The 18,188-nt window shown below is 28.5% G+C and overlaps 1 protein-coding gene across 2 annotated transcripts; it reads right to left on the reverse strand.

The window, feature by feature from the left end:
- Nucleotides 1–1,980: 1,980 nt before the first annotated feature.
- LOC111041432 (putative uncharacterized protein DDB_G0286751) lies at nucleotides 1,981–9,997 on the reverse strand. Of its 2 annotated transcripts, none has more exons than XM_022325700.1 (2): nucleotides 9,209–9,997; nucleotides 1,981–3,063 (listed from the first exon to the last, which is right to left on the reverse strand). In XM_022325700.1, the coding sequence occupies exon 2, from the start codon at nucleotides 2,949–2,951 to the stop codon at nucleotides 2,220–2,222; it is 732 nt and encodes a 243-aa protein (XP_022181392.1). In that variant the 5' UTR covers nucleotides 2,952–3,063; nucleotides 9,209–9,997; the 3' UTR covers nucleotides 1,981–2,219. The 2 variants fall into 2 exon arrangements, with proteins under 2 accessions (XP_022181392.1, XP_022181393.1); XM_022325701.1 differs by lacking the exon at nucleotides 9,209–9,997 and adding an exon at nucleotides 4,428–5,002.
- Between the last annotated feature and the right edge of the window lie 8,191 nt (nucleotides 9,998–18,188).

Here is an 18,188-nt window from a genome sequence, read left to right on the forward strand (position 1 = left end):
TTTTACATTTTATGATAAAAAAACATTTTTCTTATCATATCATTTGTTATTAACCATTTACTAGTTATTAATAAGTTACTATTATTATAATGGCCAATAGATATACATTACGTATAACCATTATACGAATCCAGTATCATACTGTTTGTATGTTCTTTATTTTGTTACCTACCTATACATTCAGTTTTCAAATGACTGATATTCCAATTTTTTCCAAGTTATAGGGGTTATTAGTATTAGTAGGTAAATACTTACCTAAAAGTTGAGATATTTGATCATATTATGAGTTAAATCACCAATAATTTAAGCTACAAAAAAAAATAGATACCGAGACACCGAGTAATTCATTTATGTAATACTTAACATATTTTGAACAAACGGGTTTTAAATTTATATTTTAAAATATAAAAATTAACTTTTAACTTCTACTCTAACTTAAGTTATCACTTCTTATCTTCACCAAAATAACTAAGTTAGAAATTTAAAATATTTTGGAAACTAACTTATGTTTTAACTTAGTTCTATTAAAACTAGTTGAAAAGAATGACTAACTTTTCCAGCTTTGATTTTTTGAGACTTTTTAGGGCATTAAAATCCCAGCCATAGTTATTCTAATTTAACTCAATTTTATAAAACAATAATAGTAAATATAAATACAACTAAAATCACAGTTTTGTTTCAAATCAACAAAGATAAAAAAAGGTATTTACAATCTTTTGTAATTATATAATAAAAATAATAATTGTCATGTATATGAAGCTATAATCAGATAAAAAATATTTATATTTTTTAGTAATAATTATGCATATTTATTACTATAATTAATATACTTGTTAAATAATATATATATATATTTACTTAAAGACATATCGCATAATATGGCTACAGCTTTCTCCCTAAGATTGAAAACTGCTTCATTTCAAGTGAAAAAACTTAAGAAAACCTGTTTCAGGCTTAATTGATGACCTAATTTACTCAGGACAGAGTTTGAATAGGTTTATACAAATATAGAAAACTGTACTTAAATTACTTATTGCATAGTTCTAAAGATTAGTTAAGTGGATATTATCTATATATTGCAATTATGTATTTAATCAGGATTAAACTGTATGATACTGTTTGGTTCAATAATTGTTCCCCCGAGAGTTAGGTATGTTAACATATTATTTCAGCATGATTTTCAAATGAGTGGTATACAAACTAGGGCATTTTGATTTAACTTCAACAAGACCAATAGAGGTTCTCTTAGGTAACAATCTCTAAATGAACCATTCTTAACTTACTACATTGAATAATTGTAGATGAACATTGATGAACAAAACCTAACTGGTTTTATTTGTGAGAACTTAAGAGTTTAAATCATTGATCACATTAATTATCACAAACTATAAAAGACGAACACTCGAAGAAAACATACATTTTAGATAATTCAGTTAAACTCTCTAGTTCAGACAATATAGCTGTATCACATTAATATTTTCAACTATTAAGATATAATCGGATATCACATATCAACACATATTAAATTATTTAAATTATTTTTATTACATGTTTCTAAAATAACAATTATAGTAATGAATGCTCGATGAATTTTATGTATAAACAATTATAGTCTTACACATAATTAATAATAATAGTTTTAGTTTATATTTTATTAACACCTACCTAATTATAGTAGTAGTAAATATTTTACAAAATGATCGTTAGTAAACAATAGTAAAATATCGTAAATAGTAAATAATAAATACATGTTAAATATAAACAAAAATTAAAAATTTTTGATTCCTACTAGGTTTTGAATAAACTAGAGCAATTAATTATAATGAGAATCAAGTATATTAAATTAGATTGTATTTAGTTATTTGTCCAATTTTACAATATATACAAGTTGTTAATAAATATTGACTAACATTTGAAATTTTCGTACACAAATAGTTAATTATACTAACAAATTATTATGTACATCAGCAACTATAATTTAATCAATACATTATATAATACATAAGCAATATATAAAGTTAAATAATAATAAAGTAGTTTTTAAATTTAAAAGTTCATTGATCCAGACCGAGCCTATATTAAATCTAATTAATTTTTTGTAACAAAAAACATTTAAAAATCTTCTTCTATTAAACAGCATACTTAATTACCTAGGTAAATTAAAACTAAGATAAATATAAAAATGATTTAACTTTGTGACAATACAAAAGTAAAACATATTATGTTTTTTTTTTAATCTTACACGTAAAGGGACATTTAAAACGACATATCAATCCAAGTGTCCGGAGGAATTTTACTTCTTCGTTAATATCGTGTAATTTAATAGCAAACATTTTGAATGTATTGTTAGGAAATTTATCAAAAATTATTTGATCCAATTGTTTTCTTTCTTCTGTTTGAAGCTTGACTGATTTTCCACGTGTAATTCGTACATCAGGAGTTTGATTAGCTACTGAATGATCACTTGTTGTAGATTTTAAAACACTTTTATTATTAAAAGAGTCTGATGTTATACGTGTCTGTTTGGTTTCTTTTCTTGTAGTTAACATATGACATTTTTCTATCTTTGGTTCAAGCTTATTGTATATTTGTAGTTCATTTGATTGAATATAATCTTCTAATTTTGTATAATTTTTATTATTGTTATTATTGTTATGATCAAACAGATTTCTATTGCTTATTGACGGTGGTAATTTAGTAAGCATTACATATAAATTACGATTGTCAAGTATAATATGGTTATAATTAGAAGCAACCATCATATCATTTTTATTTTTAACATTTAAATTAATTATATCATTTGAACTTGTTTTAAGAAAAGATAATTTATTGTTTATCTTTTCCTTTGGAGCAGGCTTTTTTCGAATTGTATTTTTTTTTTTTGAAATCACAATCTTACCATTTCTTAATATTCTAGGCTTATAAGCTGTTAAGACCATAGATTTCTTCATTGATATGATCAATGATACTTATTTTTAAAAAGAAATTTAAACCTTCAAATTATTATAATGAGTTGAATGTATAAATTTGATACCAATTGTCTTTGTTCACTGTATTGTTAACCTAGAAAAAAAAACAAATAACTCAATTAGTAAATAAAATTAATTTTATATGTATATAATTCAAATGTACCTGTTAAGTACCTTAATCTTAAAAAAATTAAGAATTAATTAGGTAGTCATTAAAATTTTTATTTTAGGAATGTCATTATTAATTGCAATCCAATTTTGAATATTGCTAACAAAAATGTATGTTTCTAAAATTCTAACATAAGTAGTGAGTATACTTACTTAAATAGTGGATACACAAATAGGTAGTTAATATGTTCAGTATTTATCAATTCTTACTATGATTATTTCTAGGGGCAGTCCTTATTATTACATTTTAACAGATTAGATGAAAACATATTACCTATGTCTAAGTACGACAAAGAACATTATTTGTATTAGTAATTTATTTTTTCTTAACTTTTTTAAGTATTATACCTACCCAAGTTATAATAATTTAAAAATGCAAAACCGATATAAATTTGATTATAACATGTATTACCTACAACTATTTAAAAAATGTAATTAAGTTACATTTAAGTATTTGAATATTTAATAAATTGTTCAGTAAATAAAAATTTATAAATTAAAAAAGATACCTATTACTATTGTAAATATATTGAATTTATTATTAGATCCATAAGTGGTAACATTTAATGTTATTTAACACTTGGTTAATTTTATTAGTACCCAAAAAATAGTCTACAATAAATATAATATAGTTCTAAAATCAATGCTAACATTAAAGTATTTGCCAAGAATTTAAAGTGATGCCTACAAAAATTTAATATTTATTGTTAAAAGATTATAAGTATGGCTGTAATCATTACTTTTGTTTGGGTAACCGCCAACAATTATTAAATTGTAAACGTTTTAAAAACCTCATTAGGTTTTTATGTTATTATTATTCACCTATGTTTTTAAACTGGGTTTTAGGTATTTTCATATTATCCATTTGGTTAATTAAATGGAATTCTTAATGTAGGTAATTTATATTCAATTAATAATTAGCATGAACAAAGTTCGTACTAACTGTAAGAAATTCAATTAGGTTTACAGGAAGGTTAGGTTAATGTCTACATAACCGTCTTGGGGCACATCATAATGTTAGAAATTTAATGTTAGGTTAATTAAAGCGATTTACATGTTATCTGCCAGCCGCGGTTATATCAGTAGTAGATCGATATTTTATATACATATTTGAGGAATGGAAACAAACGAGATTACTGTGGTCGGAAAAAAACGTGTTTTTATCCAACACACGTATCACCCGATCTAAACATTTTGTTAACTATAAGATAAATGATAATGAACATTTATAATCTACTAGCCAAAGAATGTGCGTTGAATATCGGAGTATTTAAAAGGTACATTACTCACTTTTGGACAATTAGAGGCGTTTAAACGTGTTGACGCATAAATGAATGATACCCCAGTCAACAAAATGTCGGAAGAACTTGACGTCTTGACGGGACGACGGACCCAATGAAATGATCAAATGAAAATGGCTAACAAAAACAGTTGTGCGATAGTCACATACTCAGTAGTCAGTATTCCCATTCGTCAGATATCAAATATTGTCAGTATTACAGCCGTGGTGTGACCGCAGTAGGAATGATAAATTCCTCTACAGTGCTGCAAACTTAACGATACGTAAACGGGACGGTAAACAAAATGTTGTTGGGACAATTGGGAAGGCGGGTAAGTGTTGGGAAGGCGGGTAAGTGTTGGGACGGCCACCCACAGAGTGCATGGGGAATTCAGAGATTTTCAAATCACATACGGTCAAAAAAATCAAAGATATTTGTTGGAAAATATTCCCTGTAAAATTATAGCTTGAAACTATAAACAAACTAATCGTAGACATTTTAGGGTTCAACCCTTCAAAAACAGCAAAATTTTCATAAAGTGAGCAAACCAATCGAAAAATTCGTCAATCTTTACAAAGTTATACCATGAGTAACAGAATATTATTTTAAACACCCTGAATTGACAGTGTATCAGTCAATTCAACTCGAAACTTCAATCTTTAATAAAACTATAATTTACCAATAACTATTGGGAAAATATACTAATTAACAATGATGTTCAGTTTTTTCATTACTCTTGGATGTCAAATTAAGATGAAGAACGACATAACAAATGCCAAATACTACCAACTTTTTGAAATGAAAAAATAATTTAATAGAATATCTGATAACAATTAATATTTTACTGAAATAAGCTATTTAAATATTTTCAAAATATTATTTATTTATATGAGTGATAATTAATGATTAATTCATTATATGGATTTAAATATAATTATAAAAAAACATTTTTTTCCTGGGAGAAAATTTTTCTACTCAAGGAAGAAAAGTTTATCATTTCATCCAAAACAGATATGATACTGACTGCTTTTCAATCAATACCTCAATGGTATCAGCCAGTGATTTTTTTAATTCAACAATTAAAAACTCTTAACATTGCCAGAGATGTAACTATTTAGAATATGATGTATTGCCTTTTGAACTGAATGCAAAACAAAGACTATACTCTAGTCAAGAAGTTAGACTTTTCAGTGATGGTAACAGACTTGTAACCATATATACTGTAAGAATACTTTCATTACTCATATAAGTTTATAATATACCAATGACTTCTGTCATGGCTTATATATATATATAAATGTATTGTATGAGGACATTTCAATAAGACTTATCAAATGTGTATTTAATGCAAATAACAAAACAAAACTAGGAATCTTTTTTGTAAACATCTTTCATCTAGAAAAAATATTATGGATGAATAGGAAAACTGTATTTTTTATCTATACTACTATTAATAAAAATTGAAGAAAATATCATTCTTGAAAGCCTTCCAAAAACATAATGTAAAATATTAAACACATTTAATTATTATGAATGTTTATGGCAATTACAAAAGTTTGAATGTTGTAGGTGTTCAACTTTATTTTTTATGAGCATAGTACTAAGCAGTTGTAAACTCTAAACATAACTATACATTTTACGGAATTGAAGTAAACAAATCTAAATATTCAAATGTGTTAGAGTAAATTAATTATTAAAATTTACACTAACTTAAACTTTAAACTAATGCTGAATTTCATAATGGTTAGTGGAAACCAATACCCAATTATTGTGAGATCCATTATTGTAAGTATTAAATCAATGCATATGCATCATTTATTTTTTGTTGCATAATTAGGTGTGGCATTGGGTTGCATTTACTCCTCTGATAATATCTGAAGAGGCAAAAAATATTTTTGTCCCACCAACGCCAAAAGACAAGGGCAAGGCGATCAAAGAAAAATGAATGGTTTAAATGCGTGACTCAATGCAATTTTCAAGGCAATCTTGTTTCATCAATGCCAACATTTTGAATTTAAAATCCAATGTTTTTAAAATATTTAATTTGTGCCTAGTTAAAATGTTTGAATAAGAGAATGATAAAAAAGTGTCACACCTTCAGGCGTTGCTCCATCTCAGAATTGTACAACCAGGGCTGGGCAGACTAATTTTGGCACACCAAGATTTTAAATGTATATCGGCCCTAAATACATAACTGGCCACTAGTAAAACAAATTGTACCATTTTTTAGATTTTGAGCAAAAGTTATTACTAGGTCATAAATAACAATAAAATGATAAACACTTGGGTATTATAATTTATTTTCATTTTTCACCATCAGTTATTTTTCTATTCTATTGTACTTACATTTTTATTAGTATAGTATACAATGTAGGTACATAACTTATAAGGAATATTATTTATAGTATATATTCTTTCTAAGCTCCTTGATTTAGAGCAGCCCATCGAGATATTATCGGTACCTAGTTAGTTCAATCCAGGTCAATGCACACTATAGTAAATTTGCATTCAGTTGAACCAATTGGAGTTATAATTAGAGTTATTAGAAAAAATTTCAAATTTAGTGTAAACTTCTGTTAACTTGGGAATAGAAGCGTCAAAGTCTAAGCCGTCAGGTAGCTTAGTTATAGAGCAATCACCCGGCAAGCGGAAGACTCGGATTCGATTCCTAATCCGGCAGCTTGATTTTTGAAGTTATTTCCCCTGGAGAAGTTAACATAAATATCAGAAGTAGGATTGTAATCAGAAGAATGTAGTCTAGTCTGACAAATATTATAAAATATTATCATACAATTTAAAGGTAAGAATATTATCTTCCTGATTTTTATTGATATTTTAATTTTTAAATCTATATATCCCTAGATCAACAGTACTAAATGGACCAAACTCGGCCAACAGAAGTATTCCAATCAGCCAGTAGAAATTTTTTAACAAATACCTAGTAGGTAAAAATTTAAAGAAAATTTATTACCAAAAAAAAAAGTTGTATTTTTGATGACTTTTAAGCATTATAAAACGCCTTACAGTCATTTTTAATTTAAAAAAAAACAATACTTTATTATTAATGCTATACGGTAATATTTATTTTTAATAGAAATAAATGTGTGTTTACTTTTCTTTAACTAATCATTTAATATTAAGTGTAAAATGTGTAACACCAATTTTTAACAAGAAGTGTAGATATTCATTAGTTAAACTAGATTTTGTTTTAAACGAGAAATGCGCAACCGCGGTTCCAAAATCTAATTGTTAACTTGTATGGAGAAGTACATTAAAGTTTTATACACACAATAATTGAATAATACAATAATTAATAAGTATAAACTTAAATAAATGTCATACATTTGATAGATGAACATTTGGATGAATGAATATTTTATTAAAAGAATATTAAAACACAATAGTCTGCATTATCAAAATTACTTTACACAAAGATAGTATAACATGTATTGCTTGTTTCGAGATACTTATAAGAATTAACAACAAAAAAGGGTCGGTACACATGCCCAGAATAATATTATTACCTTTAAGTTAGGTGATTTATCAATTTATTATAATTATTATATAGATAGTATTAAAGCTAACGAACATTTTTTTGCTTCTGCTTAATGAAAACTTGGTAGGTATATTGTACATAGAATGTATTTATGCTAGACAGAAACAATACATGCAGGTGTGGCATACTCAGATTCTTTTAATAACAATTTTTGTTCGTATGTATGAAAAACATGGTTTAATAACTGTGAATTTATGAGCATATTTTATACTTTTACAAGTATATTTAGTTGCTTGAAAAAAAAAGTTAACTATGAAAATTTAGTATTGTGAAAAAAGCATAGTTTTGGGAAGATGAAGCTAATAAACTCTCACGCATGCTTGTAAGCTATGGTTACATTTCTGCACCGCCAGTATGTTTTCCAAGCGGCTATGTTTACATTTTTCACTATTATAACACATAAAATACAAGTACAAAATAATATTACTTTAGCTAGTTATAATGTCAATTTATTTATTTAGTACCTATTACACATTTTATTTTGATCAGTGTTATACATGTTATTTTTAATTGTATTTTTTAAATGATTATATATTACCTATAGGTTTAAATGTTGTTTTTATGAATCTTTTAAGATAAAACTAATTGTACCCTTAATCAATATTTCTATGTTTAGATGTTTATTTTAAAATCCGTAATAAATTATGTACCCGGGAATTTTTTTAATGTCCTTTTTATTAAAGTTTAATATTAATAAATATGTTTATTTGTCGTCATATTCCTGATAAATGCTCAAACCATTAGTTAGCCTAAATAATGGAGTAGTACCGCATAAGAAAAAGGGTATGATATAATAGATAGGTAATAGTAATTCAAATACCATTCTATTGAATGAAATTAATATACCTAAGAGCGGCAATTGTAAAAATTATATTATTAAAGACCCTACATTAAACAGACACCATGGAATTAATACTAAGAACCTCCACATAGTAATAACAGTTCAATCTTTAAACTAGATAAACAACAATTTTAAAAAATGGTTAAAAAACGAATGTGTTCATGTGGGCACATTGACAAGTTATACATTTTAGTGGTAATCTTTAGCGTTATATGAACACAGTGTTTTTTTACCATCACATTTTTAAGCAGTTCGAAAAAAGTACTTTTAAGTTTTATGCGAAATGTTAAGGAGTTAAATCATCAATTAAACAAAAAACAATTTTTCAGCAGCAGCATTTGATTTGGAATTCTGTTAGAAGCATAGTAAAAATTCGTCGTATTGCTCTACTTACAATTGATCATAAATCCTGTGTGCTTCGAAACATTGGACTGAACAGCATAAAAGGACGTCGCAAACAACGACGCATTTAAGGATCGCGGAATGCGGGTACAACAGTACGCTTTCTCCCACGGACAGTTCGTCCGACAACGTGACGACGGCTGCAGCGAAGGGTTGACTCGGAGGCGACGGAACGGCGGGCGTTCATTTTCAAACGCAACCGAGGCTGATCCGAGTGAACATCGCTATTCGCTTCGCACACGTAGCAGTCGAAGGTGACGCGGATATTATCGACTACCGAGCGAGGCTGTATATTTTCTGTAGTTCCTAGTTGTTATTATCGTTGTTATCGTTGTTATTGTTATTATCGTTGTTATCGACGTTATCGTTGTTATCATCCGTCTACTCGTTAGTGTTGGGACGGAACTTACAGGGGTCTGGGATATCAATATCCGATATTATCGGTTCGCGTCGTAACGTTGAATAGTAAGTTGTTGTAATTTGTTGTTGTTGTATCGGGGGAGTGATAAGGGCGGCTTAAAGATAACGGCGTCTTGGTTCGTGCCTTGCGCGCTGCGGTTACGGTAAATAATATTATTTTACGTGAACCGAGATTCGTCAGGCTGGACAAGCTGCTATTAAATATAATATATATATACACGTATAGTCTGACGCATTAGGTCGTGCGCGAATCGGAACTGCGAAAACATAAAAACAATAACGGGTTCGAACGACCGCGTCTTTCGCGTAAAGTAACGGGTCACGACTCAAGGCTCTCGCACAGTCATCCGATAACAATATTGTTGTAATTGTATTACCGCGAACGGGAAGCGGGCAATGTCCTGAGCAATTTAAATTTAACCCACCACAAAACCGGACACCCGTGACCGCGGAACAGCTGTTCGTCACAATATGAATGCACTTAAGCACTCAATACGACGAAGATAATATTTTGTTGTGCGTCTTGTTTCGTATCAATAATAATTTATACACACTCGTGTCTCGTTGTATCATATATCTTTCAGTGGCGGTCAAACGGTCAAATATTTTTTCAATATTTATAATAATATAGTTTATATTCAAAAACCTCCCACATCCCTTACCACCATTACTAAATCATTTAACCGACTCTGACAACTCGTATAACAATAATATTAAGGAGTAAAACCATTCAAAGCTGATACGAATACCGAATCGACAATGTCATGAACAACGGTCATTTGTTTATGGCGTGCTTCAGAATATATACGGCTGTTCACACGGCTGACGCCTGTCCGCTAAATGATAATTTAACGAATCAAACATATTAATTATAATGAATCGATTCGTTTTAGCTAGTGACCACATATGCGCGTGATTATAATATTATGTTAATAGGGTACTTAGGGCATATTGCCAGGGCCGGCATATTCGCCATTAAGAAATATTTGTGAAACTGACAATCAACAAATTGACTTCAACTCAATGAGTACCAACTTAAAAATCTTAAAATTGAATTTTAAACTTAATCAACATTTAAAAAATTGAATTTCATTACGTTTTAGATTAATTATATTACTTTTCTATACCTACTGCACGGGTATAGAAACGTATAGAACGTTTATGCGTAACATAAGAAAAGTACCTACCCATTGATTATTTAAATATTAAATATCATTTTTGTGTATGAAAAGGTCAGGTCTTTATTAACCAGTCATTTTGAATAGCGAATTTTACCAGGAAATAGTACGTTTTGATTCATCCTGCCAGCGTCAATCAATTTATCGATGTTTTTTCTACATGAATATTGACATCCAACTCGATTTTGTTAATTTAGGCAATAGGCTATAGCGCGTTTTGGATTTCCACCCTTAAATTATTAGAAAGATAAATAAAAGAAAGATATCCACTACAGCACCATTGTGAATCAATTTTTTGATTTTAAAATGATTAATCCAAGTAATAAGTATATACCAATTACCAACAAACATATAAGTAGATACAAAATAAATATTAAATATTTAAATCATTCAACTTTTTAATACATAGGTATTTTATTATTATTTTTTGTATTTTATCTGAATCTAGGTGTAAGAAGAGATGTAATAATGCCTAGGAAAAATAAAAAAAATGTCCTCTGGGAGGAAGAATTATGTTAATAGTTAATAAAGTTATGTTACACAATACACAAACCGTTTTAAAATTGGGGGAATTTCCACTGCATATCCTCTTTCATTTGGAATGTACACTGTGGTACTGTATACGAAGTTAAGTTAAAAGATAACCAAAGCACTAACAATAAAACTGAAGGATAGACTTCTACCAAACAAATTTTTTGTTTGTTAAATTAGTAAGACCTTGTTAAAATAAAGATGGATGCCCAACATTTTTCCTGGAATAATTATTTGTTGCGTATGACTCCTCTAGCTAGAGACAATAAATTATTAAATTTATTTGATAAAACAGGTTTCTACCTTTCAGGTTAGTTAACCAAAATATTTTCCAAAACATTGCAATCAATCGAATATAGATTTATCACTTATACAGTTGTATACGCCATCAATACAACTGGGTGCAGTGTTAAATTCCTATGTGATTGTTTCAAAAGTATAACTATTTATAAGGTGGTGATTAGTGTTTGGTGCCCAAGATCTTTAGTACTCAAAGTCCCAAAATGCGTTACTTACTTACGTTTTGAATTTTGGAAGAAAATTATTTCCGATGCACGAGCATTATGGCCAATAACCAAAGTAAACTTATGATTGTAATGTATAAGTGTACCGCTTATCTGGCCAAGAAACGGGATAATTTGGACAATTTTATCTATATCCGTAGCCCTACATGTGCTTTGAACATCTATTCAGAGTAAATTCGTCAACAATCAGTGAAGACTAATAAACTAAGTTCTATTAATCATTTTTTTGTTTCCACGAATTAAAAAAATATGTATCTTTTATAAATAAGCAGGCCTAGGTACCTATGCATTTCTTTATGCATTAAAAAATATTAACAGTTTATACTTAAATTATATGTATTACATATAATATATTATGTTATACAAATATTCCCCTATAGGTATGTACTACTAAATCAGTAGGTAACTAACCACAAACAAATGTGTACGAGTATGTTCCTTTTTTTATTTCGGATTATTAGAAGTATTAGGACTACTGCATTATTAGGACAAAATAACACGCAACCGATATATCCCCTACAGAGCGGAGTCCGCTAAACTAAAGTTTCATTGCAGATTTGAAGATGGAATAGGTAATTCAATTATTCTAATTAATGGCTGATACTATAATTACATTGTGTAGTGAATGGGCAAGTGACAAGTGATCTTGGCATCTTGCAAGTGGCGATATAGCTGCGTGGGGGTATTGACTCACATAAATCTTACAAGAACTTTGGGTATTAATAATTTCAATGCTATTTGCTTGCTTACCCATGTTTAGTCAGCTACATATAAATGCATTTGACTAGATGCGTGATCTGGAACTTAAGCTTTAAAGGAATTCCTTGATTATGAAGTGTACAAATGGCTATAAACACTGATTATAATATATATTATCTACCTAATACTATGTACATTGTACATGTGTTTTACATTTTTATATAGTCCTATATAAAATATATTTATGACACATAATTCATTAGGTACTACAAACACATAATATAAGTTTCAGTAAAGGTTTGTTATTTCCCCTCTTGCAGCAGACGCCAGACACTATATTGCCACAGCACTCTACAGGTTTGTTATCTCTCCGTTATCCACAATAAACAATAATTATAAATTATAGCTATAATAATAAATAGCATGGTATACATAATAATTACATAAGTAGGTACCTAATATATATAATAATGATAAATGTTTTATTAAGTACTTTAGTATTTATATTTACACTTCCTTATAGTTCCTTGTCATATACAAGCAAAAATGCACTTAATAAGTTTGACATCAGTGCGTGCGCCATGTGAATATGTGAATTTGTGTTTGTCAGATCACAATATTGTGATTTTATGAGTTTCTTGAAGAACTAATAAACTCCCTCCTTTATTATAATAGTGTCTAGAATTTATTGTGAAAATTACCTGCTTTTATTTCAAATGTTCTAATTAAATCCTAAAATATAGATTTTTTAAATTCATCATAACAATTGTTATTTAAAACCGAAACTTTTTTAAATTTTATTATGTTTTTATCTAAGTGTCTGTTTACTAATCGTTCCATAACATAATTTATTACATAAATTACCTATTTCATCTTCTTTAAAATGTAATTTTCTATGAAAATGTTTTCTGGATGTTATGGATAGTTGAGGTTAGTTTTACATTTTTATTTATTTGTTTTAAACATGTATCTAGTAATACTGACTTATTTTTAAATATTCAGCGTAGCTCTCTTAATTCCTTTTCCCGCAAAAGTCTTACTACCTCTTTGGTTGGTATTAAAAGAAGTTTCATAACTACCAGTCCAAAGTCCAACTGTCTAAGCTAGCAGTAGATCTTAAGTATTCAAAAGTGAACTATAACTTGATAAAAAAAATCATAAAAATTATATCAAAATATAAATTCGCAGTTTTAGTATGTGCTAAAATATAAACTTAATAACAAGTCTGGTGACTGGCACAGAAAAAAGCGAACTTTTAGTCATTGCTAAATCTCAAAATCTTATAAGCTTTAAAAATGTAAAATCTTTGTACAAATCATCAATGCACTTGTGGATGCAGTATTGTACAATGTACATACATTTAGAAGTTAACACAACTGATACCACTGTTGACCATAACATCGGTGCATCTCTTGACTCGTTTAATTACTACCTATTGAGTATTAGAGTATATTGTTTATATTGGTATGATAGATTTTTAATCGCTCACATGATTTGTACGAGTACGGAGTGACAATCATTGTTTTTGTCAGCATTAGATCATACATGTTTAGTGAAGATAGGAATGCCGTATCCAATATATTTAATATATGTAGTATAATTTTAATAATAGCTACATAATATGGTAACTCCGCCAAACGATAAGTTACTAAATAGCAGTCGCTCCCTATCTCATAAATGTCATCATGTTGTTTTACCATGCACTTATAATTGTCCATTTTGAACATTTATTATGATAAAATAACTAGAAAAGTGAGTTGCAAGTAACGCTGTATATCTCTCCATCATACGCCATTTTACATGTACATGCAGCCTGTACTACCAGGATGATTAATTAAAGAGTTAAATTAGAACTTCAAATATATATTATATAAAAAAGATTGTGTCTATGCATTTCTGAGATTTTTCTGTTACTGTAAGAACAACTTATGTGAAATGTAACTCGATAATTAGGACACGAAATCTATCATATAATCGGTTGCTTAGAACAACATGGTACCTTCACGAAATTGGTCAGAAAAAAAATCGTACACAGTCCCAGTGGTGTAGGAAGACTTGTTAGCGCCCTTGGAAACATAGGAAAAAGCACCTTTTTGTAGGCTTTTCGTTATATTTTAATTGTAAGGCGAATTATGAGTATTTTAAGATTACAATTTTTAAATACTCATAACTCGTTTTAAAATTAAAATATAATAAAAATCCTATGCCACGCTATAGATAATAATTAATAATCGTAAAATTAAATATTATAAAAGGTCAATTCACTCTAATTGTTCAACTAACGGAGCTAAACGCGACCAACTAAGAGTCAAATTTGCTATGTTACACACTTGAAAAACGGAGACAACAAATGTCCGTGTAACATCCTCTTGAGAACTGGTTTTAACTAAAACTCATCTTTTCCCCAAAATAATGGTCGAGGGAATTTGACTGTGTGTGAGTTTTTCGTAATCTGGCATATTTCTATATTTCTCAAGACTAAAAAAAATGTTAATTAAAGTAGACATTTTTGAACAAACAAATTGAGATTTTAAAAATGAATTTTCAAATATTCTTGGTTTTATTAAATTACAGTTTTCACAAAGATTTCATGATTTTAAGAGAATTGAAAAATTGGTAAAAATTATTAACTATACCGATTTATTTGATGTGCAAGATTTTGCTGATAATTATCGCTTAATTGGACGGAATTAGAAAATTTAGAAATGCAGTAAAACGATTTGCAAACTAATCAAGTTTGGACAGACAAATTAGTGAATATGCGAATGCGTATCGAAGAATTGGAACGTCATCGAATACATTAATAAGGAACAGATTATACGGTGTTGAGAGTATAATTTTAGAAGTATAGAATAATATTCCAGATATCTTTTATTCCGTCAACAATTTTTTTTTATTAAGTCATACACATTCAAAAATTAGAAACAGATTAACCGAGAAAGATTTGGCAGCATGTATTGCCTTGAAACTTGCAAGTAACAGCACATCAACCAGACATAAAAAAAGCTTGAAAGCTATAAAAGGAAAAGGTTTCCAACAAACACAAATAATAATTTAACAATAAAATAATTTAAAATGTAAATAAAATAAATTCAAAATTGTCTACTAATTTAACTAAGTTAGAACTTTAGAAGTTAACTAAAAGTTAATATTAACTTTCTAACACTAGTTAAGTTAATTAAAAAAATTAAGTTTCCGTTTTCATAAAGGTAAAATTAAAATAATACCTGGCGACATACCGCATTAATTTGTATAAAGGACAAACGTACTACAGCCGTACTCGTAGTTGTAATAAAATCACTAAGAGATTTACTGATTAGCGATTACTATTGGTTAGCAGTTAGCCCATATTATGTGTTGTTAGATTACCAAAAACACGAACTAAGATAATAATTGTAACTCTGTAATTTCCAGTTTCAAATGATAAGTAATATGATTAATCAATTAAAGAAACCTTGTATTATTAATTATTAGACTACTACAACGCTCGCCGAAGTGTAAAATTAATTAGGTAATGGCTAGATTTCTTACTAAATGCATTTATTATAATATTGTTATCTAATTTTATGGTCATTTTATTTTCGATGATAATAAGCATAAAAGATTAAGATGTTTATTGATCATTAGTTCATTACTTTTTTAGTCTGCTTTTCAAATATTCCAATGTAGAAAATGATCTTTCACAAACAATCTGCTTAACAGGGAGGATTAAAAATTTTAAATGTATGAAATGAACAAATAACTAAGAAAATAGTAAAAATAACAAATTTTAACAATCAATAGGTACTGAAAATATAAAAGGAAAACCATTTTTATTTAGCAGTACACAATTAATGACATAATCGACACTCTCAACACCAGTACACAATCACTATACCTAATACCAAAATCTTAAGACTTAACGCTCTTTACCACATCACATCTGCATGACTGCACTCAAAGATTATTTTGGGTTTATTACAGATATTAAATTACATACAATAAACTATTATAGGTAGGTATTACCTCAAATATCTGTGGACTAGTGTTGTTAATTGACATTTGAGTCTGAACCATGAATCAAGATATTATAACTGATATTTCCTACAGAAATATTATGTAGTTATTACTACATTTCTATAAAAATGGGAGTTCATTTTGAATACAATAAAGGCAATATGTTTAAACTAAGCTGAACTTTCATATTCAAAATTTAAGAAGGGGGTGTGGGGGGCAAAGCCCACCATTTGTCTGTGTTTAATAGTTTTACACTCGGGACGTAGTATTTAAAATTAGAATTGAGCTCCTCCACTTAATTTTTCAAAATTCGAGCTGCACTGAATACAATAATTTTATAGTTTTAATACAAAAAAATTGTTGACTTATTTACAAATTTTGTGAATAAAATCTAATATAAAACTACCGAGCCACCAGGCCATTTGGAAAATTCCAATTTTTCTAGACCAGGCTTTCCACCACTGGCCGGGGGTGGGGAGGGGGAAAGAACACCGTCTGAAGTAGATCATTCCAATTACTTGAGTATTTCACAAATATATCCATTATATATTCTTTTGACTCGTAACTTTACCGAGAATTCGCTGGAACTGTGAATCGTGAATAATGAAAAAAGAATACCAACCAAATACTCGTGCAGTTAATAAAGTACAACGATGATTATCAATTAAAAATGCTAAATATTCGTCAAATACAATAGCCGTGGGAACCAGATTTAAGACTAATAGTGGCATTGGTAGGTTTATGTACCTAACCATATTATTATTTTGATTTGGACACTAACTTTTCCGATCCCTGAGGAACGGGACTTCGCGTTTACCGAACACCAGTCGAAAATAAATATTTCCGCTGGACGGAAAATAGTCATTACTAGTTTTCATTTTCCAATGTTTCAACAGGCATCGAAAATTAAACTTTCGAGAAAATAATACTATAGCTCGATCACCGTGGATGTTATTAAGTATTTAAAAATCATAATTCATTATCCCTATAGGTGTATAAAATTATGAACAATTTTAATACATTTCATGCAAAATAAATTAATTTAATGGTTCACTAAAATTAAATGGATAAACACCCAGCGTCATGGTTTGCTAAATCGTATTTATATACGAGACCTTTAACTCACTACCTACGTATTTATTGATTTATTAAATGTTTAGTGATTGTTCACATAACCCAAACCCATCATATAATATGGTTGTTTTGTAAGCGTATTGCGTACCTAAGTAGTGTAGATAATAATACACGTTATGGTGTTTCCTGTGATCTCTATGTAATTATTATGTATTTGGTTCTTAATATTATCATGATTCCAATTTCTATATTTTGTATTATTTGTTAATTTTTTCTCTTTTTCCTAAAAATGTAATTATTTATTTATGTTACTTGTAAAAAATTTTCTAACTACAAAATCGCTGCTTCAAAAATTAAATAAATAATACCTACTAATAATTAATATTAGTACTTATTAGGTACACATAAAAGACAACTATATTCTTCACTCTATTTGGTTTTAAATTTGTGGTGTAGTTATTCCCGTGAACTTTCATCATCAAAGTATCAAACACTCCAAAGCAGGGCTTAAAATCGTTTCCAAAATTATAGGTCATCTGGTAAGTAGTTG

The sequence above is a fragment of the Myzus persicae genome, unplaced genomic scaffold (assembly GCF_001856785.1).
Source record: "Myzus persicae strain clone G006 unplaced genomic scaffold, MPER_G0061.0, whole genome shotgun sequence".
Lineage (NCBI taxonomy): Eukaryota > Metazoa > Arthropoda > Insecta > Hemiptera > Aphididae > Myzus > Myzus persicae.